At 32.4% G+C, this 27,998-nt stretch overlaps 1 protein-coding gene and 1 long non-coding RNA gene across 4 annotated transcripts; one reads left to right on the forward strand and one right to left on the reverse strand.

The window, feature by feature from the left end:
- Positions 1-75: 75 nt before the first annotated feature.
- On the forward strand, positions 76-8,914 carry LOC106055425 (uncharacterized). 2 transcript variants are annotated; one of them, XM_013211681.2, is made up of 15 exons: positions 76-755; positions 1,379-1,514; positions 1,855-1,896; positions 2,037-2,248; positions 3,438-3,521; positions 3,633-3,685; positions 3,849-3,911; positions 4,471-4,666; positions 5,312-5,441; positions 5,625-5,783; positions 6,290-6,438; positions 6,855-6,971; positions 7,244-7,429; positions 7,817-8,686; positions 8,846-8,914. In XM_013211681.2, the coding sequence occupies exons 1-15, from the start codon at positions 702-704 to the stop codon at positions 8,906-8,908; spliced, it is 2,514 nt and encodes an 837-aa protein (XP_013067135.2). In that variant the 5' UTR covers positions 76-701; the 3' UTR covers positions 8,909-8,914. The 2 variants fall into 2 exon arrangements, with proteins under 2 accessions (XP_013067135.2, XP_055878454.1); XM_056022479.1 differs by having other exon boundaries at positions 79-755; positions 7,817-8,529.
- LOC106055428 (uncharacterized) lies at positions 6,297-27,994 on the reverse strand. 2 transcript variants are annotated; one of them, XR_001215550.2, is made up of 6 exons: positions 27,601-27,994; positions 8,385-8,452; positions 7,809-8,003; positions 7,274-7,418; positions 6,889-6,969; positions 6,297-6,430 (listed from the first exon to the last, which is right to left on the reverse strand). It is a non-coding gene; the product is annotated as an uncharacterized LOC106055428 (long non-coding RNA). The 2 variants fall into 2 exon arrangements; XR_001215551.2 differs by lacking the exon at positions 27,601-27,994 and adding an exon at positions 12,993-13,342.
- Between the last annotated feature and the right edge of the window lie 4 nt (positions 27,995-27,998).

The following is a 27,998-nucleotide window of genomic DNA, read 5'->3' on the forward strand; positions in this document are numbered from 1 at the left end:
ATAATCTAGATTCTAGATCAAGATTCGACTCAACTTATCTCATATTCATAGATCTATATTCTATAATCTATAATAATCATGTCTCATGACTCATTGACTGATATGCGACTTCGTCATACTCGATGATACAGGTGCTGTAACACTGACAGCTCACGTAACAAAATTCCTCCACTCCTCCACTTTTCACGGTTGATAGTACAATTGATAGCTGTTCTTAACACTGATCAGCCACTCACTGAGCCAGCTTTTCTTATACTAGATCTAGTTTTACGTACTGCATCCACTCTATCAAATCTAGAAATGTCTGTAAAATGTTTTAGACCTTTAGCATACAAGTTTTGCAAGCAGAGTTCCTAGCCCAATTTACATTTGCATAGATCCAGATCTGCTATCTGTGGACGGGAGTGTCTCTCCAAAATAGAGCTCCACAGCCACATGAGGAAGTGTGCTCTGAGATGAACCATAGTCGTTCTACGACTGAAGGAGGCCAATGATGATGAGATCCAGATCTGTCTGTATTGTCTGTCTGTCTACCTAGACTCTCATTATGGCCTATAGATCTAGATCTATATAATTATAATATTGTTACCCATCCATCTATCCAATGTATTTTTAGTTAAAACAAAGACTTTGGGCCCAACTCTTGATATCTACATCTAGATCTAGGATTAAACTGTTGGTAATAATTGCAGATAATTAAAATGGAAATTGATGAAACTTTGTCCAAAGAGAAACTTCTTTCAGCCATTAGTGAGGTAATAAATCTAAAAGCTACAAAAGTACAATATGCAATGAAAATTAATTTTTTATTCTAGATCTAGATTCTTTATTTAAATTTATTTTCATAAGAATTGAAATCTAAATCTATATATATGTTTTTGTGGACATAGAATATGCCTTGATTGTTTTCTGAAATTAAAGTGCCTCGCTAGATTCATGAACAAATGAATGAAAAATAAGCCATACGTTATTACACTTTAGACCATTATTCCCTGCCAGATAGAGGACCCCAAAAAAGGAGGACATGTACTTCTTTTGCCTGAATTTCAAACACTGATATGTTTCTTGTAGTTGTAATTATAAATATTTGATATTCCCGAGATTGGATGAACAAAGTTTAGACTTATACTTAGAAACATAGTGGTCTTGGGGTGGAGTTCATTTGTGACATTACTGCAGGATGTAAATGGTCAAAATGTGACATCCAAAGGCTTGATCTTTCACAGCCTGCTAATATTCTTTTTCTGCTGTATATAGGACCAAGTTATGCATCATGATATAATAGTAAAAGAAAATATTTAAAAAATGAAATTATTGAGATATAATCATTTACAAATCTGTTTGGGATAAGTTGTCTTTTTTTTTTTTTTTTAAACAGATTTTTAAAGTGATATTAGTAAGTGTCAAACATGAAAAAAAATCATCGAAGTTTCCACCTGATTATAAAATATCACTGAATATAATAAAAAAACAAAATACTGCTCAGAATGGGGTTGCCATATTCATGGTTAAAGGTAAGAATAAAACTTATATTTAAAAAATTAAAATGTAAGTATCTTAAGTTGATCATTTACAAAATTATTTTGAAAACTCTTTTAGTTTACAGGAGTCATAGGCAGATTTTTTTTAATAGAGTGATATATATTTTCTAACCCTAAAAATGCCTTTCATTTTTTTAATTTAGCTCATTAATCTTATGAAAGTTTTGTGATTGATATTAATACAAAGTGGCCTCATGAATACATATTTTCATATGCTATATACATCTGGTATAAAAAATACACATATGCTGATTATTTGACTTTTACAGAAAGTTGTAATTCAAAATATGTCATTTTTCATTTTTTTTTCTAGTGATTTCTAGTGTGAATATTAAATTTATATCACTTCTACAAGGTATGTCTTACCATATAACTCTTCATAAATAATGTTATTAAAACATGATTTTTTTAATATATTTTCTATTTTGGAAGTAATTTAACGTTGTGATTGATTTATATTTTGATTAAAGTAAAGATTTTGATCTTAAATTTTAGCACAAAGTATGCCACATTTGTCAGATCTTATGTGTTCTATGCAAGTAATAGAAACAGAAAGTCACCTTGCTATTGATTCTTTTGATGAAAATGAAGAAAGGCATATCAATAGTGTGATTTGGATAGATACAACCGCTCAAAATGAAGTATCAGTGAAAATAATGAAACAGAAGACATCTTCAGGGACCAATCATAGTGTACTACAAATGAGGGTAAACCTATTGCTAATCCTTTATAAAGAAACCACTGTCTTGTAATTCTCCGTTATAATTTGATTATGTTGTAAAAAAAAATATATATACTTTTCATTTTTAATTATTTAATTTGTCTAATAGTGATAATTAACTCCATCATATCTTTCCTGACCTGAATTTGACATGGTGGAAATGTCCATAAGAGTAAATAGCTAGAGTAATATGGATTTAAGAATTTTCTCCAGTGGGCTTCTACAGAACTGAGAACATTGCATGTAGTGAGAATGTAGGGAAGACTCCAATACCATCTGCTATACAGTTCAACATAAGAGTTTCAATGTGGTGGTGGTCACCATGTCATGTTTTTTTTTTAGGTGGTACAGTCTAAGATTACCATAGACTCTAATGAGTATCTTGGACTCAGGATGAAGAGTCCATCTCTTAGCAGAGTTTAAGTCATCGATTAACATGCATGACTAGATTGACACATGAAATGCTTAGGATATAATTATCTTCTTTTTTGAAGTAACGTCTTTTATATATAAAATCTCATATTCTAGCCATAAGTTGAACTCTTTCCTTTCTTCTCTACAAAAGTACTGTCAAAAAAGATTTACAACTTACAAAAATTAAGTAATAATAAAAAGAGATGAGGGCTTGATCCAACCAATGTCAGAAATCAAATCCATTAAGCAGATCATGAGGATGTTTGAGTTAAATAAAATGAACATTGCAAGTCAAGGATTGAGAATTGTTTTTTTTGTTTTTTGTATGAGCTAAAAGGGAGTTTTTGATTAGTGAATGTAAGCTTATTTCTAAGAGAATTACCTTAAAGTCTTGTGAGTCTAGTTATGTATAGAAATACACATTAATATAAGACATTTATTAAGACAAGTCACACTAGATTTTGAAGTCTAATATCATCAGAATTGTTTGTTTTATAAAATATTTTACATGTTTCTAATATTCCTTCAGAGTTGAAGATAATTTACTTCCTAGTCCTAACCTCCTGCAGGAGGACGGGGGATGGAGCGGGCAGGGTTTAAACCGGGGACCATCGATAAGTCCAAACAACAATCCAGTGTGCAAACCCCATGACCAGGCAGCCAACCTTATTTGTGCAATGTTGACATTGTTTATTTTTTAAACTTTTGTGAATAAACTTGAAAACAGTTTATAATTCTTTTTTTTTATATTTACTGTCCAGATTTTTATGTCAATAACTTCTGTATGTGAGTGTGTTATAGAAGTCTGTGAGCTGATGGAACGTTTCAAGATGATGAATCCATTGGTATATTTCCAATGTAATTTATTGTGTTTCAATGCTATTAAAAATTGTATAAACTAGTACATTGTATTATGGTCAACTTTTTATTTCATACTGGTACATTTTATTTTCTAGGTTCAGTTTTGTTTGAACATGGATTTTGGGGGATTTCTTGACTTTCAATTATGGTAAAATTTATATTATATATATATATAGTCTCATTTGTTTTTGAAATTCATACCATCAACACTTGTTGATTTTTTATTTTTATTATTCATTTTTAAAATTGTTGAGTAACAAAATACTTTGGATATAAAATTGCTTATTAAATCTTTACCTTTATTTGTTTAGCAACTCTGTAAATGTTACAGTCAAGCAATTCAATATCTACACAGGATTAGAAACATTGGACAGGTAATTTCTACAAAGCTCATATCAACTCACTCTGTCTGTCTGTTTCTCCCACACCCATTCTCAGATCAAGTTGAAACTTTGCATAATTATTCTTTGGTATGAACAGGACATGAATCAATTACAAAACAAAATTAACCAATTGGTCAATTAATTACTGGTAATTAATTATTTTGTTTGATACAAACTAGGGAAATTAATTCTTCAGTATTCACAGATACTGTTAAATATGTAGGGTTTCATCCCCTTATATAATTGAACATGCTTTTTTCCCACTCACATTCTCGGATCAAGTTGAAACTTTAAACAATGATTAATTGTACCTAACAAAACATGAATCAATAAAAAAAAATTAACCAATCAATCAATTAATTTTTATTATTGAGAGGTATACAGTTTTAAGTGCAGATTTCTTTCCCTTAGATAAGCTTTTTTTTTAAAAAAAGGATTTTTTATTTTTTGGATGTAAAAAATCTGTATTTAAAATTTTGTTAAACAATGTTAAAAAAAAAGATCTACCATTTTGTTGGAATATTATGAACTTCATTTCCTCTTCTTCTAGAAAATTGCTGGAAACCTTCAGGTCTGGAACAATGGTAGCTCAAGTCAGTGAGACCTTCAATATGAAGCATGTCTCATCAAAATATGATTCATCAATTTTGCTATCATGCATAGTTGGCTACCTCCCATTGTTTGGCCTTGATGATCTTCACACTGAGACTCAGAGTAGACAAGATTATACCCCAGGAAGTATCAAAGTATCCATACATTAGTTTCTTTATTCTTTTAAAACTTTTACATTGTCTTATTGCTTTCTTAAAATAAATTATAATATTATATCATATGCACTGTTATCTAGTTGAGGTGTTGTGGCCGAGTGGTAGTGATTGGCTTTCAAACCAAGGTGTCCCGAGTTCAAATCCTGGTTTACCCTGGGATTTGGAAAATCAGGATTCTTAGGATGTCCCTGAGTCCTCCCAACTCTAATGGGTACCCAATATACATTGGGGAAGTAAGAGCAGTTGTCAACCATTGCTTATGCTTTGCATTATCTGCCCCCTGTAGATTAAAAGTTCTGAAAGAAGTATCTTACTTAATCACTGTTATCTAGTTGTTCATGTTTATTAGAGAAAGAAAAATATTTCTTATTGATTATCTGGTTAGTTTATAAAACCTATTTTATTCTTGTAATTTTTCTCATTCTCCAATATGGAATAAGAAATTCATCTCTTCACAATTTTTTATTTATTTTATAATCATTCTATTAAAAAATGTCATTACATTAAGTCACTTTGGTAGTATTGAAAAAACAATCAAAAGATGTAATGGTTTTAAATTATTTAAGTCATCATTTTATTTGATTAGAAAGTTATTTTTGTGCAATATATTTTCCTTAATATTAGATTCAAATGTATGGACCTCATGGTGTTCCTTTGAATATGAAATTAATAAGTGATGCTATATTGCTTCAACCTCATACCTTATTGCCATGGAATGATTTCGGCTTTTTAGCTAAAAGAAAATTCAAATGCTGTAAGTGAAAAACCTAGCATATATTTATATATATATGTGTGTGCGTGTGTGTGTGTGTGTCGTTGTTAATTTCTGGTTTTAATTTCAAACTATACAAACACAAATTGCACGCACAAATTATCAGTCAACAATAAAGAAGCTAATAAGCTGCAATAAAAATCTTATATTTATTTATTTTTTTAGCCACATACAATCTAAGGACTGCTGCAAGGCAAACTGTCAAAGATCTTCCATTGTGGACAACATGTGACCGATTTATTTTAGTGTTTCATTTTATTCTGGAGTACCAAGAGCTTTCAGCCTATTTGGAAAATGAGATTGCCTTCATAAAGGAGGAAACAGGTAAAATACACATTTATTTAAATTTGTCATATAAAGAAAGTGAATCAATATGACCTTCTTTTTTTTTTAAAAAGTAGGATGATGCACATTCAGGTTGATTAATTTTTGTATTAAGTACAAGTTTAGTGAAAATATATTGGATTTGATTGTGGAACATCATATTCGAAATGGTGGCCAAATTAGCAGCATTGATTATTGTTCAAGGAGCCAGTCTTAAATCTGGTTGAGAATAAATATTTTTTCTTAGTGTGTTTGTGTTAGGTCTACTAAAGGTCATAAGTCATAGAGCATATGACAACACTCTTGCTAATCAAAAGACAAACAAAAAAAAAAGAAACCTACTTTCTTTATGCTGCTTGAGATCTAAAAATATTGTTAGAAAAATTAACTAGTTCTGACAATGCTCAGGTATGACTATAAGATTAATGGTTAACTTATATAGTAACATTTTTTTTTATTTTTTTTTAAATGACTAAACAGACTTTCTATTTTCACTTTTTTAAAAGATTTGTTAGCATATATCCAAGAAATATGTCAAAGCACTGCTTCCTTGAGTGTATTTAAAGAAGCTGCACTGTCTTGTATGTACTTATTAATGAATCAAAACAAGCAACTAGAACTGGATCTCCCAATGTCACTAAAAAGTGCTGAAAAAGTAAAAAAATAAATAAAAAATATTTTTTTCAATTTAGATGATGTTATTTTAATTATAGGCATACATGAAAAAAGTATTTGTTACATTTTCTCTAAGCAAAGAAATTCTAAAATATATGAAGATAATATTTTGGCCAGATTATATTGATTATATTACTGTCAAAAGACTTCTATAACATTTCTTATCATGCTGTGGTGCTGCCAAAAATAGGCTTTGTAAATTAAAGTTATAAGTAAATGTCTTTTTATATAATTCTATTTTGATTATTGCACTACTAATATCTATAGGTTATTCTCAAGATAATAATAATATTATTATATTAAAAAGAAATATATAAATTTAAGAAATATTGGTAGCTTTTGCATGTAGATTTAGTATGGCTTTTATTTTTATGTTTCCCTTATAATCTTTTACAGACTGAAGAATGTATAATGTATGAAAAAATGGTACCTGAAGTTGTTAATTCTCTCATAGACATTTTTACTAGAAGCACTAACACTGAATTTAGGTCTGAAGTTTCAAGGCTGATTCCTGTATGTATAAAAATGACAATTTTGGTGTCTATTTTTATTTTATTGATTTATAACTATTATAAGTTTCAAATTTGAATATATAATGTTTGTAGGTCTACAAAAAATATTAACAATTTCATTACCCACAATAAAGACAATTTCATTTCATATATCACATTGTGAATCTTTAAATTCCATAGGCTCTACATTATAAGCAAGAATGTAGACAAAGATAATAAATACTGAATTTAAAATAGAATAAACTCATACAGATTTATTTTTTGTATTTAAAGACAGATACCAGAATATCTATGTCAGATTACCTAGAGAAAAAACTGTTGACACTAAGAAGAACAAATCCTGATGTTTCAAAAAGCTCATTTCCTTTTTTGGAGGAATGTTCACCTATATTTTCCAACATCACTTCTTTTCAATCTGCCAACTCAACAGTACAGCTGGCATCTATGCCTATGTTCAATGTAAGGAAAATGTTTAAACATTTATTCTTATTTTTGCTTCCATCATTATTGTTATATCATTCGTCAAGATACAAACAAGCTTCCTTGGTTGATAGCCAAGAGGCTTAGACCACTCAGCCACACATACTAGAAGTGCTCTCATAATTTAAAATAGCATGTTTAAATGGATACAGAATTTCTTAGCTTGACTGTCTTAAACTATTCTAGTGATTCATTGCATGTTGAATAATCTTATATTCATTATTAATTACTTTGAAATTATTTTTTTTCTGTTTTTTCCCTTTAGATTTACAGATGGTATTGAATTTTAAGATTTTCATGAAATGTGTAAATTTTATTAATTGTTAACTTTTATAATTTAATTGTAGTATACTTATACCTTTTTAGGATGAGCCTGAAGATGATGTTGACAACTGGAACTTTACAAATACTTGCTCAGATCAACTGAATTCATTAAGTACAGAACACTTGAATGTCTGCTATGGTCTGGACAATAACCATCTTTTAGGGCTGTCTGGCTTATCTGAGGTGCATTCACTTGTCAAGGATGATAGTATAAATACAATTCCAGAGGCTTGCAATATGGCAAACGGGATAGCCTCTTTAGCTACTTCACCATACAATAATAGTACATGTTATAAACACTCTAATAAGATGAGTTTAGTCAGTGAACCAAGATTGAAAGAGTCAATGCTAACTGATACACTCTCTATGAACTACAAAACATCTAACATTCAATGTATTGAAAGCAGTACTAACTCAAAGCAAACAATGTTATCTCAAAATGAGGATGCTAATTGTGCACCACAATTCAAGTTTAGTAATCATTTAAATAACTTGTCAAAAAATGATTCTGTGCCTATACAACATGTCCATAATCAATCTATGCATTTAACACAGGACACATATAACCATGCTGCCTGTCAGCAGGATGCCTCTTGTCATATCAACTTACCAAACAGCAATAAATCAGGTGAAAATAACAGCTTTGGCTCAAAAGTATCTGATGGCTACCTTGAACTTCTGGATGAAGAAATGGAATTCGTTATTAGGAAAAGAATGTTGGAAAATATGAACATTACAAATAATGATGCTTTACAGTTAAGTGAAACCCAGGGCAATGTTAAAAAAATTAAAATAACTCCTTATAAAGATATTTTATCAAACATGAAAACTCAGGAAATACAAATGACTGATGCAAATGCTGTAAAATTAGATTTAAGTTTAACTGCTTCTCCATGCAAATGTGTCCTACAAGTAAGCATTTCTATATTAATAGGATTTCATTACAAAAATTATGTCTACCAAAAATATTGACATTAATTATTGTTTAAAGATGTATTATTTTTGGCCAAAAACTTCATTATAATAAAACGTTGTATTTAAAACTAAGATTTAAATGGCTTTGTTTCAAAGGATGAAACTGAATGGCTAGATGACAGTGAGATAACCAAGTGGTTTGCTGAAATGGAAAACTAATGTAAAGTAAGTGTTTTTTTGTTTTAATCTTTTTGTTTGCATGTCCAATTTTTCTCAATTTTACTTTTTAACTCTTGTATGTAAAGACTTTTTCTTTAAATACACAAAAAATTGGTTATTTTTCGCAAATAACACAAGACTTCTATTTTTTTACAATACCTATTATTAGCCAATTCAGGGGTGGATGGATACTGCCTGGACACAGATTTCAAAAAGGGATCTATAATTTATCTAGAAATTCGACAGTTTATGTATAACTTTAGGAAAAATATTATTATTTGACTGTTATAATTTTTCAAAATATAATAATCTAAAAATGTAATTTGGTCTATTTGAACACATGCCAGCATGTATTTATCAGTGAAGAGTTGAATAAATAAACAGACGTTTTGGAACATTTTGGGCAATGTATTATGTAGAAATCATGAGCTGGATTGCTAGAATTAATTTGTAACTTTATAATATTTATATAGGCCTAATATAAAATTTTTTAATACACAGTATCAATCGGCCTACTTTATCTTTAACTAAATCCATCTATACTATATCTCTAACTAAATCCAGTATTCTATTCTAGACTTCTGTTTTTTAATGTTACCTAGCCTGGATCTATATCACCAAACTATAATTTTCTGTGCTCTGAGTAGTTTTACATGGGTATAACTAGGATTTTTTTCTAGGGGTTGGGGTGTGTCATATTTTCTTTCCTTTATCTATTATTTATTATTTATTGAGAGTGAAGTAATTGCCTTTACAGAATGTCACATGCCTCACAAAGGAGGAATTTTTCATATGCTTGATGTCTGCTACTTGTTCTATTAAATTTGCTTAGCTACAAAATATGTTGTTGTTTTTTTATTAAAACTATTTTGCATACAAAAATAGGATAACAGAAAATATAGTTTTATGCCAGATATATATTCTTGTTCAAGTTGTTGTATTTAGCCCTTTAGTTGTTTTTGTTTTTAAAAGGTAAAATAAGGACACATTTCTTAAAATAAGGATCGTAACTGTTGTTTTGAATTTTTAAAAATTTAGTTGCGTCCCTTTGATATTTTCCCGAGTACGCTCATACGCAACCTTTGATGAGCAGTTTAAGACCATTTTACTTTTTGTCTCTGATTCATGTGAATGTATAAAATAGCAAATAAGACATTATAAGCTTGTATATTTTCACCCATCTCTTAATGTTTTTAAATGTGATAATGGAATATGTTGAAGTTGTTTCATCAAAACTTTTTTCCATTTATGTCATGATTGCTTTACAGTATCCCGATGGAGCTAATATACTTTTCTGATTTCATTACACGATTTTAGAAAAGCTTTATATGTAACTCTATGGTGTTTTTTTGTTTTTGTTCCCTCGCTTTAAAATGTTTATATTCACGCGATTGTGGTTCAACTCATAAAGAGAAAAAACTGCAAGTTAAAAAAAAAGTGTAAAAGAATTAATTTTTTTTTGCGAGTACTTCAGTCTATGTTAGCATTTGTCCTTCAACCGTCCTAAAACGTTCCATCGCAGGGAAGATATAGTGGAGGCAATCCGCAGGGCACCGCCAAGATGGGCGGATTTTCTATAATTGTGAGCTAACTAGATTATCCTTGGACTATGTTTGCTAAGCCTCTCCCGAGCGGGCCCTTCATGTGAGCTTTAATCAAGTTCTGTAGCCTAGAAGAGGACGGCCAGGGGGATTTCTATCGAGACGTTCTCTTGCCAAGATCTGTCCACGGGTGTCTCAAGTAAAGACAGTTGAGATGCGTAAGGATTTTGTTTTTACTCCCTATGTCGTCATTGTTAAAAAACTAGTGAAAGCAAAAAGAAAAAAAAAATGAGAAGGAAGGGTTGTTGTGAGGTTGAAAAACTGTCAGTGGGACACACGCTTTTTTTTTTTTTTGTTATAAATTATTTCATTTATTTTTTTCCCTTAGAAACGCCATTGTAAGACTGTCCGATTCTATTACCTTAGGCCATTGCATCTCTCTCTTTCTCTCTCTTTCTCGTGTTCACTCTTTCCCTCTCTCTCTCTCTCTCTCTCTGTCTTGTAAACCAAGTAATTTTGCATAGAAATAAATAGTTGAATTGATACTAAAATTGATTCATTACGTTATAGATCCAATCTTTGTCAGACTTTGTACGCGTTAATGGTAATTCATTAATACTATGTAGGGAAAAAATATATTATGATAAATAGCCAACGTTAATTTAAAATTATGTTAGTTTTGATCTTCCCCTTCAACTTTCCAATCCTGCCACAGTTTTGAAAGTCCCAGTTAGGGCCAATGTCGATTTTAACAAGATTACAAAAAGAGTTAGTGTAAACACAAACTCAGAGGTGGCCTCAAAATGGGTCAATTTATGGGTCCTCTGTCTGGTGAGTAATGCAAGTAAAAAAAAAAAAGAGCAGGTTCTTACTATTTTCAGCACGAATATCAGATGCTATGAAGAGCAAACTATCAACTACCTTACCTCCCTCCATACAACATTAACATGGGCTGGGCAAAAATGTTACCGACCTTATGATAGTGTTTGGCCTGTTGTCGTTATTCTTATTATTATTACATTGGTAATATTTATAAGTATTAAATGAACTCATTGTTATAAAGACTTGGTTCTGTTTGAGAAAGGCATAACGGATGTGGTTAAATGATTATCTAATTAATGTTTGACCTACGGATAAAGGGGTTGGTGTATGGTCATTGGGAGAAGTGGTCCATGATATAATTTTTTGTATTGTATTAATTATAAAAAAAACAACACCAAACATTGCTTATTAAATCTTGTTTTAAAAATGGGTAAATTATGTACATGCAAAATTTATTATTCCTTTTTAAAACAAAAATAAAGGTACTATGTTAGTTAGCAGTTCAAACACATGAATTAGTAAATTGGTATAGTTTTTACATTATTTTAAGTAATAAAATATCATTTGCATAAATCTTTTAAAAGTATACAAAATAAACACCTCCTTTACTTACTATAATCTCCCACGGTTTTTACTATTTATAATAAAAATAGTTTTTCAAAAAGCTGTATTTTTATGCTTGCTATTGAATTTTAAAAACCAAACAGTTTGCTATATGTAAGTATCAAGAAATCGGGTTTTCAAGCTATTCTAACTTTTGAGACGGACAGACAGGTTTTATAAACATTACTCGTATGACTATGGGCTTTATAAGGATTTAAAACAATTTCTGTTGACATTCAGCAGTTTTCTTTCTTTGCCTCGAAGTCATATGACATTTGTCATATTTCTCCAGAAACATTTCCTCTATCGGGCATGATGCTATGTGCCTGGGCAAGGGAAGGGAGTTAATCCAGAAAGTCTCGTCCAAATATGGTCGCAGCTTTGAATTTACATGTGGTCAAGACTCGAGGTAGCCTTAAAACACTTCGTGACTTTTTCTGATCTGTCTCATGACTGTGTCGTGCTCATCTGACTTCCTCAAGCTCTGGTTGTGGTTTGATACTGCTGACTAGAACTTAACTATTTCCTTTGAAGTTTTACTGAGAGGTCGAGACCGAGAGAAAGAGCGAAAGTCTTAGAGATGGGATGGAAACTAAGAGACAGAGATAAGTGGTCAGAACAATGTCATTCGATGGACTTGGAGATAATAATCCAGTTAGTTACACATCGAATGCTAAACAAGCAGAGGAGGCATTGACCTATAAAACAGTCGTGACCAAAATGTGTGACTTTAGTTCAGTTACGTTATTCGCTAAAAAAACGAAACCCTACGTCTTTAGGCGGCACTAAGAAGTCGTAGGTTCGAGTTTTATTTTCTTAGATTGCATCTAAGTTTTATTGGTTTATTTAAGTTTATTTGTGAATTAAAAAAACAAACAAACTGAATAACCTATGCTCTTCATAGTCTTAATAAACTTTTTGTTTGAGAACTAGTTTCCGCTAAACATGTGACCATTTATTTTAAATTACATCCCAACAGAGTAAACTAAATCCCTCCCCCCCCCCACCTTTTTATTTAAAAGACAAAGCCTTGCTCTCTTAAATGTGTTACTCCCTATAAATATAATATAAAATAACGAAAAACCTGCATTATTTATGTTTGAATTCCTTAAACTTACCCTTCACAATTCTTTATCCAACTAGAAGCCTATATGAGTATCTTGAAGGAAATTTGTTTTCGCTAACATATGGACATAGTTTTCTTGTGTCTTAAAAGGCATATTCATAAGAAACATTCATAGCTAAGAGACAGCAATGAATGTAAAGCCTTAAGATGCCATTAAAGAAAAAAAAAGAGCCTTAAAGAAGTATAGAATGAATAGCCAGCCTCCTTGATAGCAAATTGATGGCCATTAACCGTGTTGTGAATGCGAAGATGATATTCCTCCGATCCCAGCTTTATTACTGTCGTTACACTGCCGTACAAAATGGTGCGAATCAACACGAGCTCTGGCAGCAAATAGCATGACCAATATTTAACTACGGTGAATCCTATAGAAATGACCATGACAAGATATCTCAATTTAAGCGATCGGTAAATTTATTTTTCTTGCCTCTCTGAAAAGAAGCCGGCTGCAGTTTTTTTTTCCATCTCTTCTTTTTATACATTTTGGGGGCGGGGGGGGGGGGGGAGTGCGTGAGGCCGTTGAGAAAGTGTGAAAGATGAACACAGCTAAAATGAGATGGCAATACATTTAAAATAGGATTTCCATTGGAACTTGTTCAAATGGCCGCCTTTACAAAGAAATAATGACTCAAAGCTATAGTATCTTGACATACACAACTGGAAGACATAACTGAAAAATCTTTTTTTTTTAAAGGATGTCAATGTCTGAATAAGTACAAAAGTTATTAATCCTTAGAAAATAACTAGAGAATACCTAAAGTGTCATCATAAAACTGAAATACTTTTCTCCACATCTTAGTTTTTTTTTTTTTTTTTTTCGTTTGGACGACTAGAACGCTGTAACGTAAATAAATGACACAACACATTCCTTTACTTCATATTACGTTTTTGTATTCTGCAAGATAAACTCATTACAAACAACACTGACGCTTAAGTACATGAGATCATATGGCAGCAGAGGCGGCCTAAGGGAGTGGCGAGTGGGAAAAACTTTTCCGGGCCCCGAACCTTAGGGAGGCCATGCGTTAAAGAGAATCTTTTTTCATTGTCAGCCCATCGTACAAATATTATCTAAATAAATTGTTCTCAAGAGCTCTGTAAGTTATGCCAAAAGATCGTTTCACAAGTTAATTTAGGTGAGCATGACCTTATATTGCATCAAATCTTGGTGTTGACTGCATTCTAATTTTTTTTTAAAATTTCATTTTAAAATAATTTAGTTTTTAAAAGTTTTCATATCTCTGATAGCAGAATCAGTGATTTCCTCTTTTGTACCAATTATTTTGGTAGCTACATTTAGTGTTGATCATTTAATATTGAGATTATCTCCTAGCCTTGTTAAATACTTGAACTACTTGATCGATGCTGACATTTCAAATACGAATAAAAAGCCTAATCGTTTGAACCGGATCAGACAGAAATGAAATGAAGGTTTTGGTCGTTTGTTGAACACATACATCTGTTTACACTGTTTATTTGTAACCATGGTAACTTCTAGTCTATATCACATTTTTCTTTGTTTTCGTCCTTTTTTAGATGTAGAAGCTTGTTGTTGTTTTTTTTTAATGCATTCTTTTCTTTTAATTTTAATGTCGCTCACATGATTTCACTGGCTTTGATTTTTATAAACGAACTAAATGCATATATTATATTCATAGCCACTAGTCAACCATTTCATTCCACGTAGATTTGCTCGTGTTGGCTTCGATCATTATTAAAAAAAAAAAAAAGGTCCGGAACTAAACCAACCATGTCCCTACTTGTCAAAAAAATAACACTAGATCATTTTTGTTTAGATATTCCATTCCTATGGATAAAGTCTCTTATTGCCATTGTAGTTGTACACGTCCTCTGGAAATTTAAAAAAAAAAAAACCCATTAAAGAGACGAGATATTTGTTTTTAGTTTTAGTTTTTACTTGCGAGTATCTTCACAGTCTCATCGCTCGTGTTTTTTTTTTATGTGTGCAAACGTGTACATCAAAATACATGCACTGGAAATCCGTTTTAAGGAATATAGGTAACAACAACAGTGAACTAGACTCAAACAACATTAGCAAACACACTTAGTTCAATTCATATAGGTTTATTTAACGATATCCTCCCCCCTCTCTCCATTTTGTATTTCTCTTTAGATGATGCTTAGTTTTTCATACTAAAACTTTCTCCTAAAATGTTACATATTTTAATAATTACATAATGAACTTAAAAAGGAGAGAAACGTGAAGCTATATTTCTTCACAGAAATGAAATATAATGGGCTCTCTATACATCTTTCTATCATGATCAATATTATGTTTTTAATAAAGAGTTCTACATGTTGCTCGTTTAATTGGTTATTTGTAACAATGCTTCGATAGAGGCCCTCCAAAACTAAAGATAAATTTAAATTCAAACACAGCAAACATTAACAAGAGGTGGCGATAGAAAAAAAAAATTCTACCGACTGGTTGAAAAATGCCAGCGTCTTTCAATCTCATCTAGTATTTCCATTTTAATGTAGAGTCAATATTTTTCTTCGTGACGTATTGCGTGCCGTCGAGTTCATTAATAGGGTGGCTCTCCATTAAATTTCCAAAGTCGGGACCTGCCGTGCTTTCTGTATCTCGTTAGCATGTGAGTCAATTATTCTTGGGGGTCTAGTAGGATGGAATATATTATCCGTGGACAATTTGCATATGTTCTCAATTTACCGTTAAATGTGGTGACAAAAAATATTGAAGACTGGTGTAAAATAAATTTGCATGAAGTTATCGAAGGGCTGTAGAACTGGGAGAACTAATAGGTGATGATAGGCAAATACATTGCTTCCAAATAGAACAAATGTAGTTCTCCTTAATGGGTGTGAAGGTGTAAATACTGATTATATATTATAATAAGAAAAAAAAACCAGTTAGGTAAAGACTTGCGATCTATAGGGCAGATGATAGTAAGGTTTCTATGAGCAACGGTTAACTAGGGTGACCAGCACTACGACCAACCGCTTTTACTTTTCCAAACTAATGTCAGATATCCATTAGAGTTAGGTCGAATCAGGGGCGTCCTAAAAATGCCGAAATTCTATATCCCGCTCTTCACCCAGATTCGAACCCGATACCCTTAAAAAGAGCGAGACAACAAATGAACTTTCAACTTATTACAGTATTATTAAAGGTAGATAACTCTTAAAATATCACATAGCATCTAATAATAATAATAATATTAATAACAATAATAGTTTTAACTACATAAACAATGTGAAAGAAATATGATAAACTTATGTTTGCTTTTGTTTTGGGATTGTCTGTTATTACTTCGTTGTAATATTACTCTATGTGTGACCTTGTTGAGATTCATGAATTACCTTTACAAGTAAACATTTAATTTCACTTTGATGATAGAGATAGACTTAGATTATGTGATGCATTTGCCATCATTGTCTAGACTTTTGCTGCTGTTTACTCCACGATCATGCTGGAAATCCTGGAATGTGTTTTTGAAACAATTTCCTTCATAAAATTATGTTTTATATTTATATTTTTTAATCAAGGATTCCTATGATGAAAAAAGCTAAAAATGAATATCACAAATGCTTAGGTTTCCTTAAAAAAATAAATTCTAAGGAACACAATTCCACACTATTCATGGGAATATTGGCTCAATTAATCCCAAATTTTTGTTTTTTTTTTAATTCGTACATATCCCAATTGACCTACTATTGGGTAGGATAACCAATGATCTTAACAAACGCACTTCAAAAACCGTTTTCTCTTGTGATGTTGATGTAAAATACTCAGTAAGGACTTTCTTTTTGTTATCCTTTTTGTTATCCTTAGCTTAGTATGGATTCAGTCACACCAAACTTACACGAGAAGGGGTCCAACGTAGTACTCCTACACACGGGCATACTAGTACCATACCACGCCACTGGTAAAAAATCCATTTTCTAGCATTGGGTAATTAAATCAGTTATTGGAGAAAAAAAATCAACCTTTCAAACGCAATTAAGAAAAAAAACCAGCTTTGTCAAACTTTTGTGTATTTAATAAATCAATGTGACGTAATTTATATTAGAAAGTTGGATTTCATATTAAAAAAATATATATTTTCTTCTTTTTTACAAATCGCACACAATTTGTTTCTAGCAATGAAAAGTCTATCGGCCACTCACTACTATTATCCAGGTGTCCTACCCTTCCTGACTATCCCGAGTTGATGAAACTTTTAATTTCGTCTGTGTAAACATGTGGTCTGGGATGATAGATTGACAAGTCAGGGGATATAAAATGATGGATTTCTTTTTGATGTTTGCTACACTGATGAAAAAAAAACCTATAGATTGTAGGAAGCTACAATATAGAAGATGGTTAAGGTCAGAAGGTCCAGAATAAATATCTCACTATTGTTAATTGAGTACAACATTACAAGCTGGCATAGAAAAAAAAAGCAGCTTGCGAAGTGCTGCACCTAACCTCCATGTGTTCTAGTCTGTGTTCATTGATACTGAAAAGTTGAAAGCGTCGTGGCAATATGTGGGTGATACCGGTACTTGTCATGTCTTATTATCTGTAACTCTTATTAAAATATGCATTAATTATTATACATGAAGTTCACTAAATGTTTATCGTTAAGATGGTTATAATATATAATAATAGTAATACAATTCTATACAAGGACACTGTCTTATCACTGAAGTACTTTAAAAAAAACCACAACTATTGTGCGTTTACTTTTCAACTTTTATATTTATTTTCCCTCTAGATTCTCGCTAAAAATTTCAATTTCTATTGTGGTTCATTTTATCTTATCTTATATAATACAGACGCTACTTCAAAAAATAAGATGGTTACGTTCTACGCGTCATACATCTAGTCATGCATGTTAACCAATGACTTAAATTCTGCCAACTCATTGATTTTCCTGGCTGGCTCAGGCAACCCATACCATGCTTTAATAGCGCTAGGGAAGAAAGGGCACTTGTACAAATTTGTTCTAGCATATGGAACAAGGAATGTGCCGTTATCTTTGTGTCTTTCTTAGTATTTTATTAGATTTTGTTTTTGAAGAATATGGTTCAGTGTTTTATGTATAATTGCTGCTTTACTTTTAAGTCTTCTCTTCTGAAGGCCTTCTAAATTTAGTGATTTTACTAAAGGTGTTACTCAGTGTTGTTATATTGTTTGCAACCAAAAATGTCGGCTGCTTTCTGATAGGCAACGGATTGTTTGGCATGCTCTAAGTTGTGTAAATTGCTTTTGTTCTATCAAACTTTTTAAAAATCTACTTTGCATAAATGTATTCCGTTGCAACCACAAGATAATTTTTATAGAATCATAAATACTTTTCTTATAAATTAACGCAATTAATAAATCATTTTTAATGAAGGAATACAAAACAAAGCAACCAACCCCCCCCCCCCCCACACACACACACACTAGGTCTCGGTTTTCGAGGAGAAGATCAATGCTACAATACCATTCCATTCATTTAAACAGGCACTAGAGGTCTCTGAGCCTGCCCTCCACATGTTTCTTGTTAGCAAAAGTCATAGTGGACATGTAGTGACCATTGAAAAATTGGTCGTTTTTTTAAATCAATTCTAAGCTTGTATTGTTTGTTGATCTCGATTAAGTGCAGAGTAATGACTCGCATCTTCTAGTTTTAACCATGGAGTTTAAGGGACTAAATGTAACATATTTTTAGAGAAATATTTTTTTTTCAGATTACTAGTTAGATTATTAGTTGGTATTTAGAGTGCTATTTCATTTAAAAATCATGATTTTAATTTAAAAAAAATAGAAGTGTGTATCTAGTGGCAGCCTTAAGGCGATTCATTTTTCTTTTAATCTAAACATGCTGAAATAAAAATATAGTTTCTGTTTAAATGTACTGGATAAGGGCGTTAAGCAAATACTTTATGGAATCGGGGTTTAGGAAAAAAAAATCAAAACAGATTGGGAATGGTATTGATTGGGAATGTAATGTTTGCTTTGGCGAATTCTAGTTTCCCCTCCTGCCTATGCTTTCTAGATGAATCCACACCCGCGGCGGCGACGTAATTAACTGTACACGTCTAAAGTTAAACCCATTGATTAACAGGGCCTGGCGGTACATCGAGGGTCGGCCGGATGGGTCACGGGCCAGGCTGAAATTCAATGTTCTAGCCAATTAAAACTGTTGACAAAAGCTCAAATAGTTCCACTCCGACAGCCAGTCCGTATGGCCGCTAGAAATGGGCCCTAATAAGGATCTATCGCGGAGACTGTTTACTCACTGACCAACGACACACCCCCACCCTTTCGACTTTCAAAGTTGGTCGGAGAAAATAAAGTGAATTCAGATATTCTATCCAAGATGGGTGGTCACTCTGGATAACTTGATAAAATGGCCGGGCTCAGTGACACCAGACCTGAAAAGGAGCTCGAATCTAGCTGGTCAGAGATTTCTTTTTTCATGATGAGAAATTCTAAAACACATTTCTAATGTTATATAATCCTTTCGAGCAAATAATGTCTTTTCATTAGGATGTGTGCTTAGAAATAGGAAGGCTATCCGTGGGAAGATTTTATTTGATGTTATATGATATGAAGACTACAGTTCTTGTCTTAAATCAACACAGCAGAAAATGTACGAGAGAAACCGACAATGAAAACACCTGAGTGCTCCCGACTGTTATAGATAGACGAGACGTAGATAGAAGGATTAAGTTGTGTGTGAAACTTTGTGGAGAATCCGAGATGCAAGAAGTGAAACTGGCACATGACTTACATTTAAAAAAAAATGACTACCAAAGTATTAGATTAATTGGTAACAAATAAAAAGGTTGGGCAAAAAGTGAAAATACTTTCTGAAGGATGTGTCGAAATAAACATTTGAAGGAAAGTGCGATGAAATAAATAGGAAAGAGGAGATAATGCTGGATGTGAGAAAATGACCAAATGGGAGAAAAGACAAGTGTTTTGTGCATTGTCAATTAAAGAGTCATTTCTTGAAGGCGAAAAAAAATTTAACGGGGATGGGGGATAACTCTGAGAAGTATTTTTGGAGCAGTAATCAGTCATCTGAAGATATTTGCCGACTTTTCCTCATAATTGAATCTCACGAGTAAACACTCATCCATTCTCCGCGCTGGCAAAAATCGCTCAATCTACAAGAGGGGGGAGGGGAAAGTCTCCCGTTATCAGAAACCTGTCCGGCAGTCCTCTTGTCTCTCTGGTCTAAGTGAAGTCGCTAAAAGTCGGGGAGACAATGGAGACAACAGTGACACCTTGTCGGTCTCTCTCCATTCTAGTCAGAGGAATGTCAGCGTACCTTCTAGACGAGAAACTTGAAACTGGCACCACTAAATATGTCTGACTGGCTAAGCCTTTCTACTCTTTGACGTTACCCGACCCGCGCTTGATGTTCTTAAAACAACACAAACTTTGACCCGCTATATTTCCTTTCCAATTCAGTTTTTTTTTTTAAATATACGCTTTGATGGCTCTACTATAGAAATTATTCGAAAGAAGAATTAAATTGAATCACGACCTATGACTGACCAAAAGGTAAAATCAATGGGGAATTTTTATAAATGGAATCTTTGGTGTATCCGGTTTACAGAAATATTGATAAGCTGTTTAAAAAAAACACAACAATTTTTGTTTGTCCTCCTTTAAGCACTGCAGAATCAATTCTCTTGTAGCGCAAAGATTTGTGTTTATTAATTACTTGCAACACGAGTGTTGCTTCCTTAATTTGTTAAAATAGTCAATTTATTTCAACATGTATCCCAATCTTTCCTCCTTTTGCCTTTCTTACATTTTTCTTTAAGTCCCTTTACTTTGTCTTCACATTGGTTCAATTCCCTTTCTCTTCTTTTTTTTTTTCTTTCTTACTCTGTTTCATTGCTTAAAGAACGTAGATCGGATCTGAGAAATGCGAACAGAAACAAAAAGCAGATTACTGCAATTCATTTTCGTATGACAATCTCTTATAACACTTTGTTTGAATTGTTTTTTTCGTGATGGTAATTGTAGTACACTCCAAAACAACAAACAAACAAGTAACATAAAAAAAAAGACTATTCTTTCTTTATGAAGCTGATGATTTTTTTTTATGTAAATGCGATTCCCCTTGTTATTATTAACTAATGAATAGTAGACTTTAAAAATGGACCATTTCTTAAACACACACAATTTCTCCCCCCCCCCCTCAGACGTTACTTAAAAAAAGAAGATGATTACGTCCTGCGCGGCATGCATACAGTCATGCTAGCTCAGGCAACCCATCCCATGCTCTAATAGCGCTAGCGAAGAAGGAGCATTTGTACAAATTTGTCCTAGCATATGGACAATTGGTAAAAATATAATTGCGTAGATTTATTACTCTTTGTCTAGATCTATTACTAATTAATAACATGACTGATTCAAACTAATTGATACAATTATTACACTCAATTTAAACTTTTTTTAAAAAGTATTTTAAAAAAGATGGTTTTCTTGTTATTAGTTAGACTTTTCTATTGGTCTATATACTTTAAGTTTAAGTCTAATGGTTCAATGATTCGAGGCCTACTATTTACCATATAAATTGTAAGTAAGAAAATGCGTAGAAAAACAAGACAGATCCTTCGCTTTTAAATTAAATCAGCCAACAATAATTTATTTAGAAATTTGAATTTTAAAATTTTGTTCACCTTGCAATTTTCTTTCTGCTTCTGTTACTCTCTTTAACACACACACAATCACCCAAAAGCTCACACCCCAGTGTTTCTGTATCTCTTTTCTCTCGCTCTCTCCCCCCCCCCTCTCTTGTTTTCTCTTTGTCTTTCTGTCTGCTTCTCTCTCTCTCTCTCTCTCTCTCTCTCTCTCTCTCTCTCTTTCTCTCTCTCTCTCTCTCTCTATCCGACACAGAAGCACTTAAACACACCCTACTTCCTGGCTCTCTTTCTGGATCTATGCGTCTCCAGCAATATGAACCTCGAGTTTTTTTTTTTCGTTTTTTTTTGTCCATGCTGTGTCATATGAGAACCGAATGACATGTCCTATAGTCCCCAACCCACTGTGTCCCGATAGTTATGGTCCATCACGACTTCTCTACCACTGGTTTACACAATATTAGCAAACGGCCCCAAGTGGGACGCTGCTCTAATTGATCCAACCGTCATGATTAGGCCTGGCTTGGAACGATAATCAAACACCAGTAATAAATCCGAGGATTGGCAAATATTTGCTCATTGCACTGGGAATTTTCAGCTCCACAAAGCACTCTGTGCGATTTACGGCCATTAAGATAGGTCGCTATGGCTTTATATCCCATTTTTTTTTTTGTTCAGACGTGATATTTTCAAATTAGAGTAGATCATACCTGAACTGTAGAAAACTAAGTCGAGATATAGTGTGTACAAAAGTAATTATTATTTAATAATCACCCGTTGACCTACTTACATACACTAACACGCACAAAACACATATACGTGTTAATATATATTTATGGAGAGAGAGAGAGAGAGAGAGAGGTACGTACATCGAAAAACTTGGAAATTAAAAAGTTAAAGGTAGAATAGAGCGAGCTGACTACTTTAAAACATGTATTTATAAATTGTGTTAATGATTAGAGTAACGCTATGGTAATTACTAAGATGAAAAATGAAATAATACACATGAAATGACAAATTATTGTGAACTTTCTTCTTCGTATTTCTAGTGATCATGCTAAAACCTTACTTCTGAACACCTCCAAAAAAAAAATCTTTTGTTTTTAAAGTATCACTAAATGCCTATCGCTAATTCATACATATTACATATTATATATTAGATTTTATCTATACTTATATGTCATATGCCTGGAAAAAGGTCTCGCCATTATAATAACGACTTGACACGTGAATGGTATTACTTAAACTAGAGTCCACAAATACAAGTGCTACCCTTGCATACTGGGAGGAGATGCTATTAGTTTTTATCTAAATGAAAGTATTTATAAGTCTGTTTCTCACATTGATCTTCCTGTTAAATAACATCTCTCTCTCTCTCTTTTTTTAAATCATTCATTTTCTTTCTATGACGAGTTTCAAATAGAATGTATTGGTATTGTTTTCTTTAAAGCAGAAAGATATACAAAGATAAAATAGATATTTATTTATTTATATAACTTTTCAAAATTCTCATATTTATTTATTGGCATTTTACATTTCATCAGCGTACTGAGAGAGCGAGAAAGGGGGAGATGTAAGGCTTTAACATTTCGAAACAAAAACAACAGTTTTTACTCTAATTCAAATGTTACGCATACACAGTGCTTAGCTGACTATCTCCTCAGGGGGAAAAAAGAAACGGCTTTATCTCAACTAAAAGAGTACCGAACATGTCCGAGAAGGATTCATTAATCTAGTGTGAACAAAAATAATGAAATCACTAATGTATAACCGCCGTCGGCTTTGGTTAGAAGAAGGACATTTTCTCTCTCTGTACGGACTTTATTTACCGAAGATCTTTGAGGATGAGAACTCTTTCTTTGCGTCTTCTGGCTAGACATTGTGCTAGATAATCTCTCCTAATTAGGGGTAAATAGCTGAGCAAACACTCTAAGAAGATACTTCATTTTGCATTAAAAAAAAAAAAGCTTTTTAACACCACATTAGCGATGATTAATTCCCTTTTTTTTTTCTAATTTTCAGATAAGAATAGCTTTTGTCTATTTTTCTTTCTTTCTTTCTTTCTTTTTTTTTTTTCATGATAAATTAAGGACTGCAAGACACGAGGAAAGACACAAATTATCAAGACACAAGTTTTCACACATAAGAAAGTGTAAACAAGAACTTTTCATTAAAACTTGGAATCGAATTTTTCTCCTTTTTTTTTCATTTAGGGTGTGTGTGTGTGTGTATGTGTGTGTGTGTGTTACGAGTGCGCGTGCCTACAGTTGCGTGTATTTACTTTGCTTTTTGTTTCGCTTTGACCTGGTCGTCTATTGATCTCTTATGGCGCTGGGCTGCTACAAGAGATTGGCCGCAAGGGCGTCCCTTCTTTAACACAGGAGAAAACAATTCTCCAGAAGCCCGTATTGGCTAGATGGTCTAATTGTGTTCCAGAGTTACGCTAGTCATTAAAATTATGGAATCAGTCCTGCAACGTACGTTGTACATCATGCTATGTTATCTTTCATATACCGGGGTACATTAGTATTAAAAAAAAAAAAAAAACTTTCCACAAAACAGCGTATTTCAGTATATGTTTTAGATGAGCGTGTGATCATTAGCTTTATCTTACATTGCGTTGTAGTCTTGTTTATCATTTAGTTCGTCTCTCTACTTCTTCTTCTTCTTCGTTCTCATTCATTATGTTGGAGCGTTCAGATGTCTAGACCAATATATGAGATGAACTGCGCAGTGGTTTCCAATCAGGGAGCTCTCCATATTGTTTTCTTTCTATTGGGGTGTTTTGGGGCCAGTGTCTTATTCGGGCTTCTTGGTAAAGAGAGCAGTTTTGGAGGACGTGGTTGGCATTCTCTGGTGACACTCCACATGGGCAGATTTCACTGGTTCCAATTTTGAGCTTCCGGTACATGTGTTGTCACATTCTGTTGTGTCCGGTCCTGAGTCGAAAAATTAGACGTTGATCTTGTCGGGATAGCTTATAGTAAGCAATATCCTTCTTATGATTTGGATGAGAGCTCGCCCATTTCTCTTAACTGAAGACTGGGGTTTTGAGTTTCTGAATTTTTAGGGTTCCCCTGAGTCCAATTCTAATGGGTACCTAACTTTAGTTGGTCGTTGTGCTGTCTACCTGACACCCTGCTTATTAACTGTTGGCCATAGAAACAGATAGCCTTAACATCATCTGCCCCATAGATCGCAAGGTCTAAAAGGGGTACTTTACTATACAAGGTAGAGTACATTGTGAAAAAGTAATGAATGAACTTTGTTTTAAACAGTCTGCTCAAATACGACCTAATCCCATGGATGCGTCTTTTTTTTTTTAGAACTTTTTTTAAAATTATTTAACTTAAAGTAGACATTATAATAATTGACAACGTAGACTTAGGCTACTGAATGTTAGCAGGCAGTAAATGTAGATTTTGTCATGATGTAGAGTTTGAATGTTTGTAAGTTTTCTTTCTGAAGTTATAAATGAATGTTCATTTATGATTGACTTCGTTAGAGACGAATAGTTCTAAGACAAAAGCTTTCAGTTGAAAAGAGGACAATATTTTTATTCATGCAATCTAACATATGTATTCTGGTATTCTAGTTTAACCAACTAATCTACCTTTAAAGATGCAACACTATATGTAAGCTAAATCTATATTATATATTACTATATTAAATTGTTTTATTTATCGAATCGATTCAAGAAATGTTTTAAAAAATCCATGAAGATTTTAAGATTTTTTTTATCTACCAATCATAGACATAAATAAATATAGACTGGCCAATTAAAGAGTTTTATGAAACGAAAATTTGTGACTTGCAATTTTGTGTATTTTATTATAAAGCATTTATGAGCAGTATAAAAGTTAAGTATTCATATCTATACACACCTATATATATATTGTAAATAAGGAGGCAGTGTAGTTTTGTTTAATCTCTAAGAATGGAGATCATGCAACTTTTCATAATTCGGAAATCCGAATACAATAGATATACATGTTTTCAAGTTACATGAAGTTACTTCCTTTTTCCAGTCTATATTTATTTATGTCTATGCTACCAATGCATTTCTAGTTGGGTTTTCAAAAATTAGTATTTTTTTTTTTTTTTTAAAGTAAGTTTTCAACAGGCTAATACAAAAATTCAGATGCGTCAGAATGGTATTCTTTAAATCTTCTTATCCTTATCGTATAAATTCTCAAATGGCACTAGGGAAGAAGAGGTACTTATGCAAATTCATCTTAGCAAATGGAATAAGAAATGTGCCTCTATATTTGTGTCTTTGTAAGAATTTTATTAGGTATTGTATTTGTAAATTATGGTTCAATGTTTTATGTATTGTTGCTAATCTTATTTTTATTCCTCTATCTTAAAGTGTCTCCAAATTTAGTGTTTTTACTAAAGATGATACTCTAGTCAAATGTGAATATTCGTTCGTTATGAATCTCAATGTTCTTTTTTGACTTTGTTCTTGTTTCATAATGTTTTCCTGAGTTGAGGGGTTCCAAACAGAGAATGCATATTCTATTATTGGCCTAACTAAGGTTAAAATGCATTTTAGTTTTCTGTTCCTGATTAATTTGTAAAAATTTTTTTGAACAGACCCTAATGATTTGGTTCAGTTCATTAATACTGACATCAATATGGAGATGACATGATACATTTTCATTTATTATTACACCTAGATAGTTTGAATTTTTAGTCTGCGTAACTGGTTTACCATGAATAAAATAAGTAGTTTCTATTTGTTTTAGTTGTTTTTTTTTGTGTGACTCTTAATAATTGGCATTTTCTGGGTGGATAGACATGCTTCAATTTGATTCCTATTTCTGTAATTCTTCTAATTCTTTTTGTAAATGTTCGGTATCTTGTGTTATTTTTTACAGTTCTATATATTATGCAATCGTATGCAAATAATCTGACCTTTGTTCCTGAATTAATTAAATTCGGTAGGCCATTTAAGTAAATTAGTAACAGTAGACCAAGGACTGTTCCTTAATCTATTAATGTCATAAATCAACAATGCCAAAGTATTTTATTTTTTTAAAAGCAAGCTATGATGGTGAACTTTGTCACATGCCATAGAAAAGTCTAATAAAATGACATCTATTTGCTCGTTATTATCTAATCCTTTTGACCATACAAACAGTACACTTAGAATCTTATTTCAAGCTTAACCAAATCGAAAGTAGATTAGATATCTACGTCGACAGTAAAGAAAAAAGGCACCTCAACCTGCAATATATGTGGACGGGAGTGTCTCCCAAAAATAAGGCTCCACAGTCACATGAAAAAGTGTTCTACGAGATTAACCTTAGTCGTAACGACTGAAGTAGGCCAACAACAAGAAGATGCCATCTCATTCATTGAATGCGCGAGCTGACTACTTTAGCACATGTATTTATAAATTGTGTTTATGATTAGAGTATCATATAGTATCATCAGACATTAAAAGTAATGCACCATACAAATAATACACTTAGAAACGGACTCTTAACAAGAGAAGCTTAGAAGCTTAACAAATGTTGGCTACTACTGTATTGTACTAGTTGTTTTGATCACCACGCTCCTTCTTGGTTTATACTATTATAGACTGTAAGGTACGGATCTTTTACTCAATGTGTATGTTTGCACAAATAGAGACAGGAACCTTCTTTTTTTTCCTATTAGTTTAGTTATGAATAACTGTACTTTAAAAAGAAATCCTGTTGGCATTCCAGTTGGCATTCCAGTGAGATATTGTATTTAACTCTTTCTCTCCGTCATTATTTTTCACGTTCCCTTGGAATTATTCATTTTGCTAATTTGTGTTTCACTACCCTGTTATGATAAAACTTCAATAACTTTTTTTAATGCAATACAGAAGAATGTATTCTCTTCAAATATAACACAAATTAAAGTTAATAAAAACAAAAATTAATTTAATTTAATGGGGTCGAATCAACGTTGGTATCGTCAGTTAGGAGAGAAAGAGTTAATAGAGTACTTACCTAGTTACAGAATGTTTTGGTGTCAGAAGAATTGTCAACATCTGGAAAGAACTATGTCATCATCCACTTGAGCACGAAGCAGGATCTCAAAACCATCTCTTTTTAGAAATCTGTTTCCTTCACATGCACAGAGACTACACTTATGTCATCAAAAGATTTTGATCTATTTTCCCCCTCTCTGTTTCGACGCTCCACACAGCAGTAATCCAAAAGACCACAAACATTCTAATATAAGCAAGTGTCCACACACTGTGCTGTGTGCGCCACGCTGTATTGCAGTTTTATACCCCCACAACTCCATAAACCCTTTGTTGTTTTGCAAATATTGAATCTGCCCCTGTGTTTATAAATATTATTCTCTTAATATCAGAATCTAAATATTGAATTGGGTTCCTTGT

Source organism: Biomphalaria glabrata, chromosome 3 (genome assembly GCF_947242115.1).
Source record: "Biomphalaria glabrata chromosome 3, xgBioGlab47.1, whole genome shotgun sequence".
Classification (NCBI taxonomy): Eukaryota; Metazoa; Mollusca; class Gastropoda; family Planorbidae; genus Biomphalaria; species Biomphalaria glabrata.

Excerpts from the sequence above, each read along its gene's own strand:
- LOC106055425 (XM_013211681.2), top strand. The coding sequence starts at position 702 with ATGGAAATTGATGAAACTTTGTCCAAAGAGAAACTTCTTTCAGCCATT. Across the intron at positions 5,442-5,624 it reads TAAAAGAAAATTCAAATGCT|CCACATACAATCTAAGGACT; the intron begins GTAAGTGAAAAA and ends TTATTTTTTTAG. Across the intron at positions 6,972-7,243 it reads AAGTTTCAAGGCTGATTCCT|ACAGATACCAGAATATCTAT; the intron begins GTATGTATAAAA and ends TTGTATTTAAAG.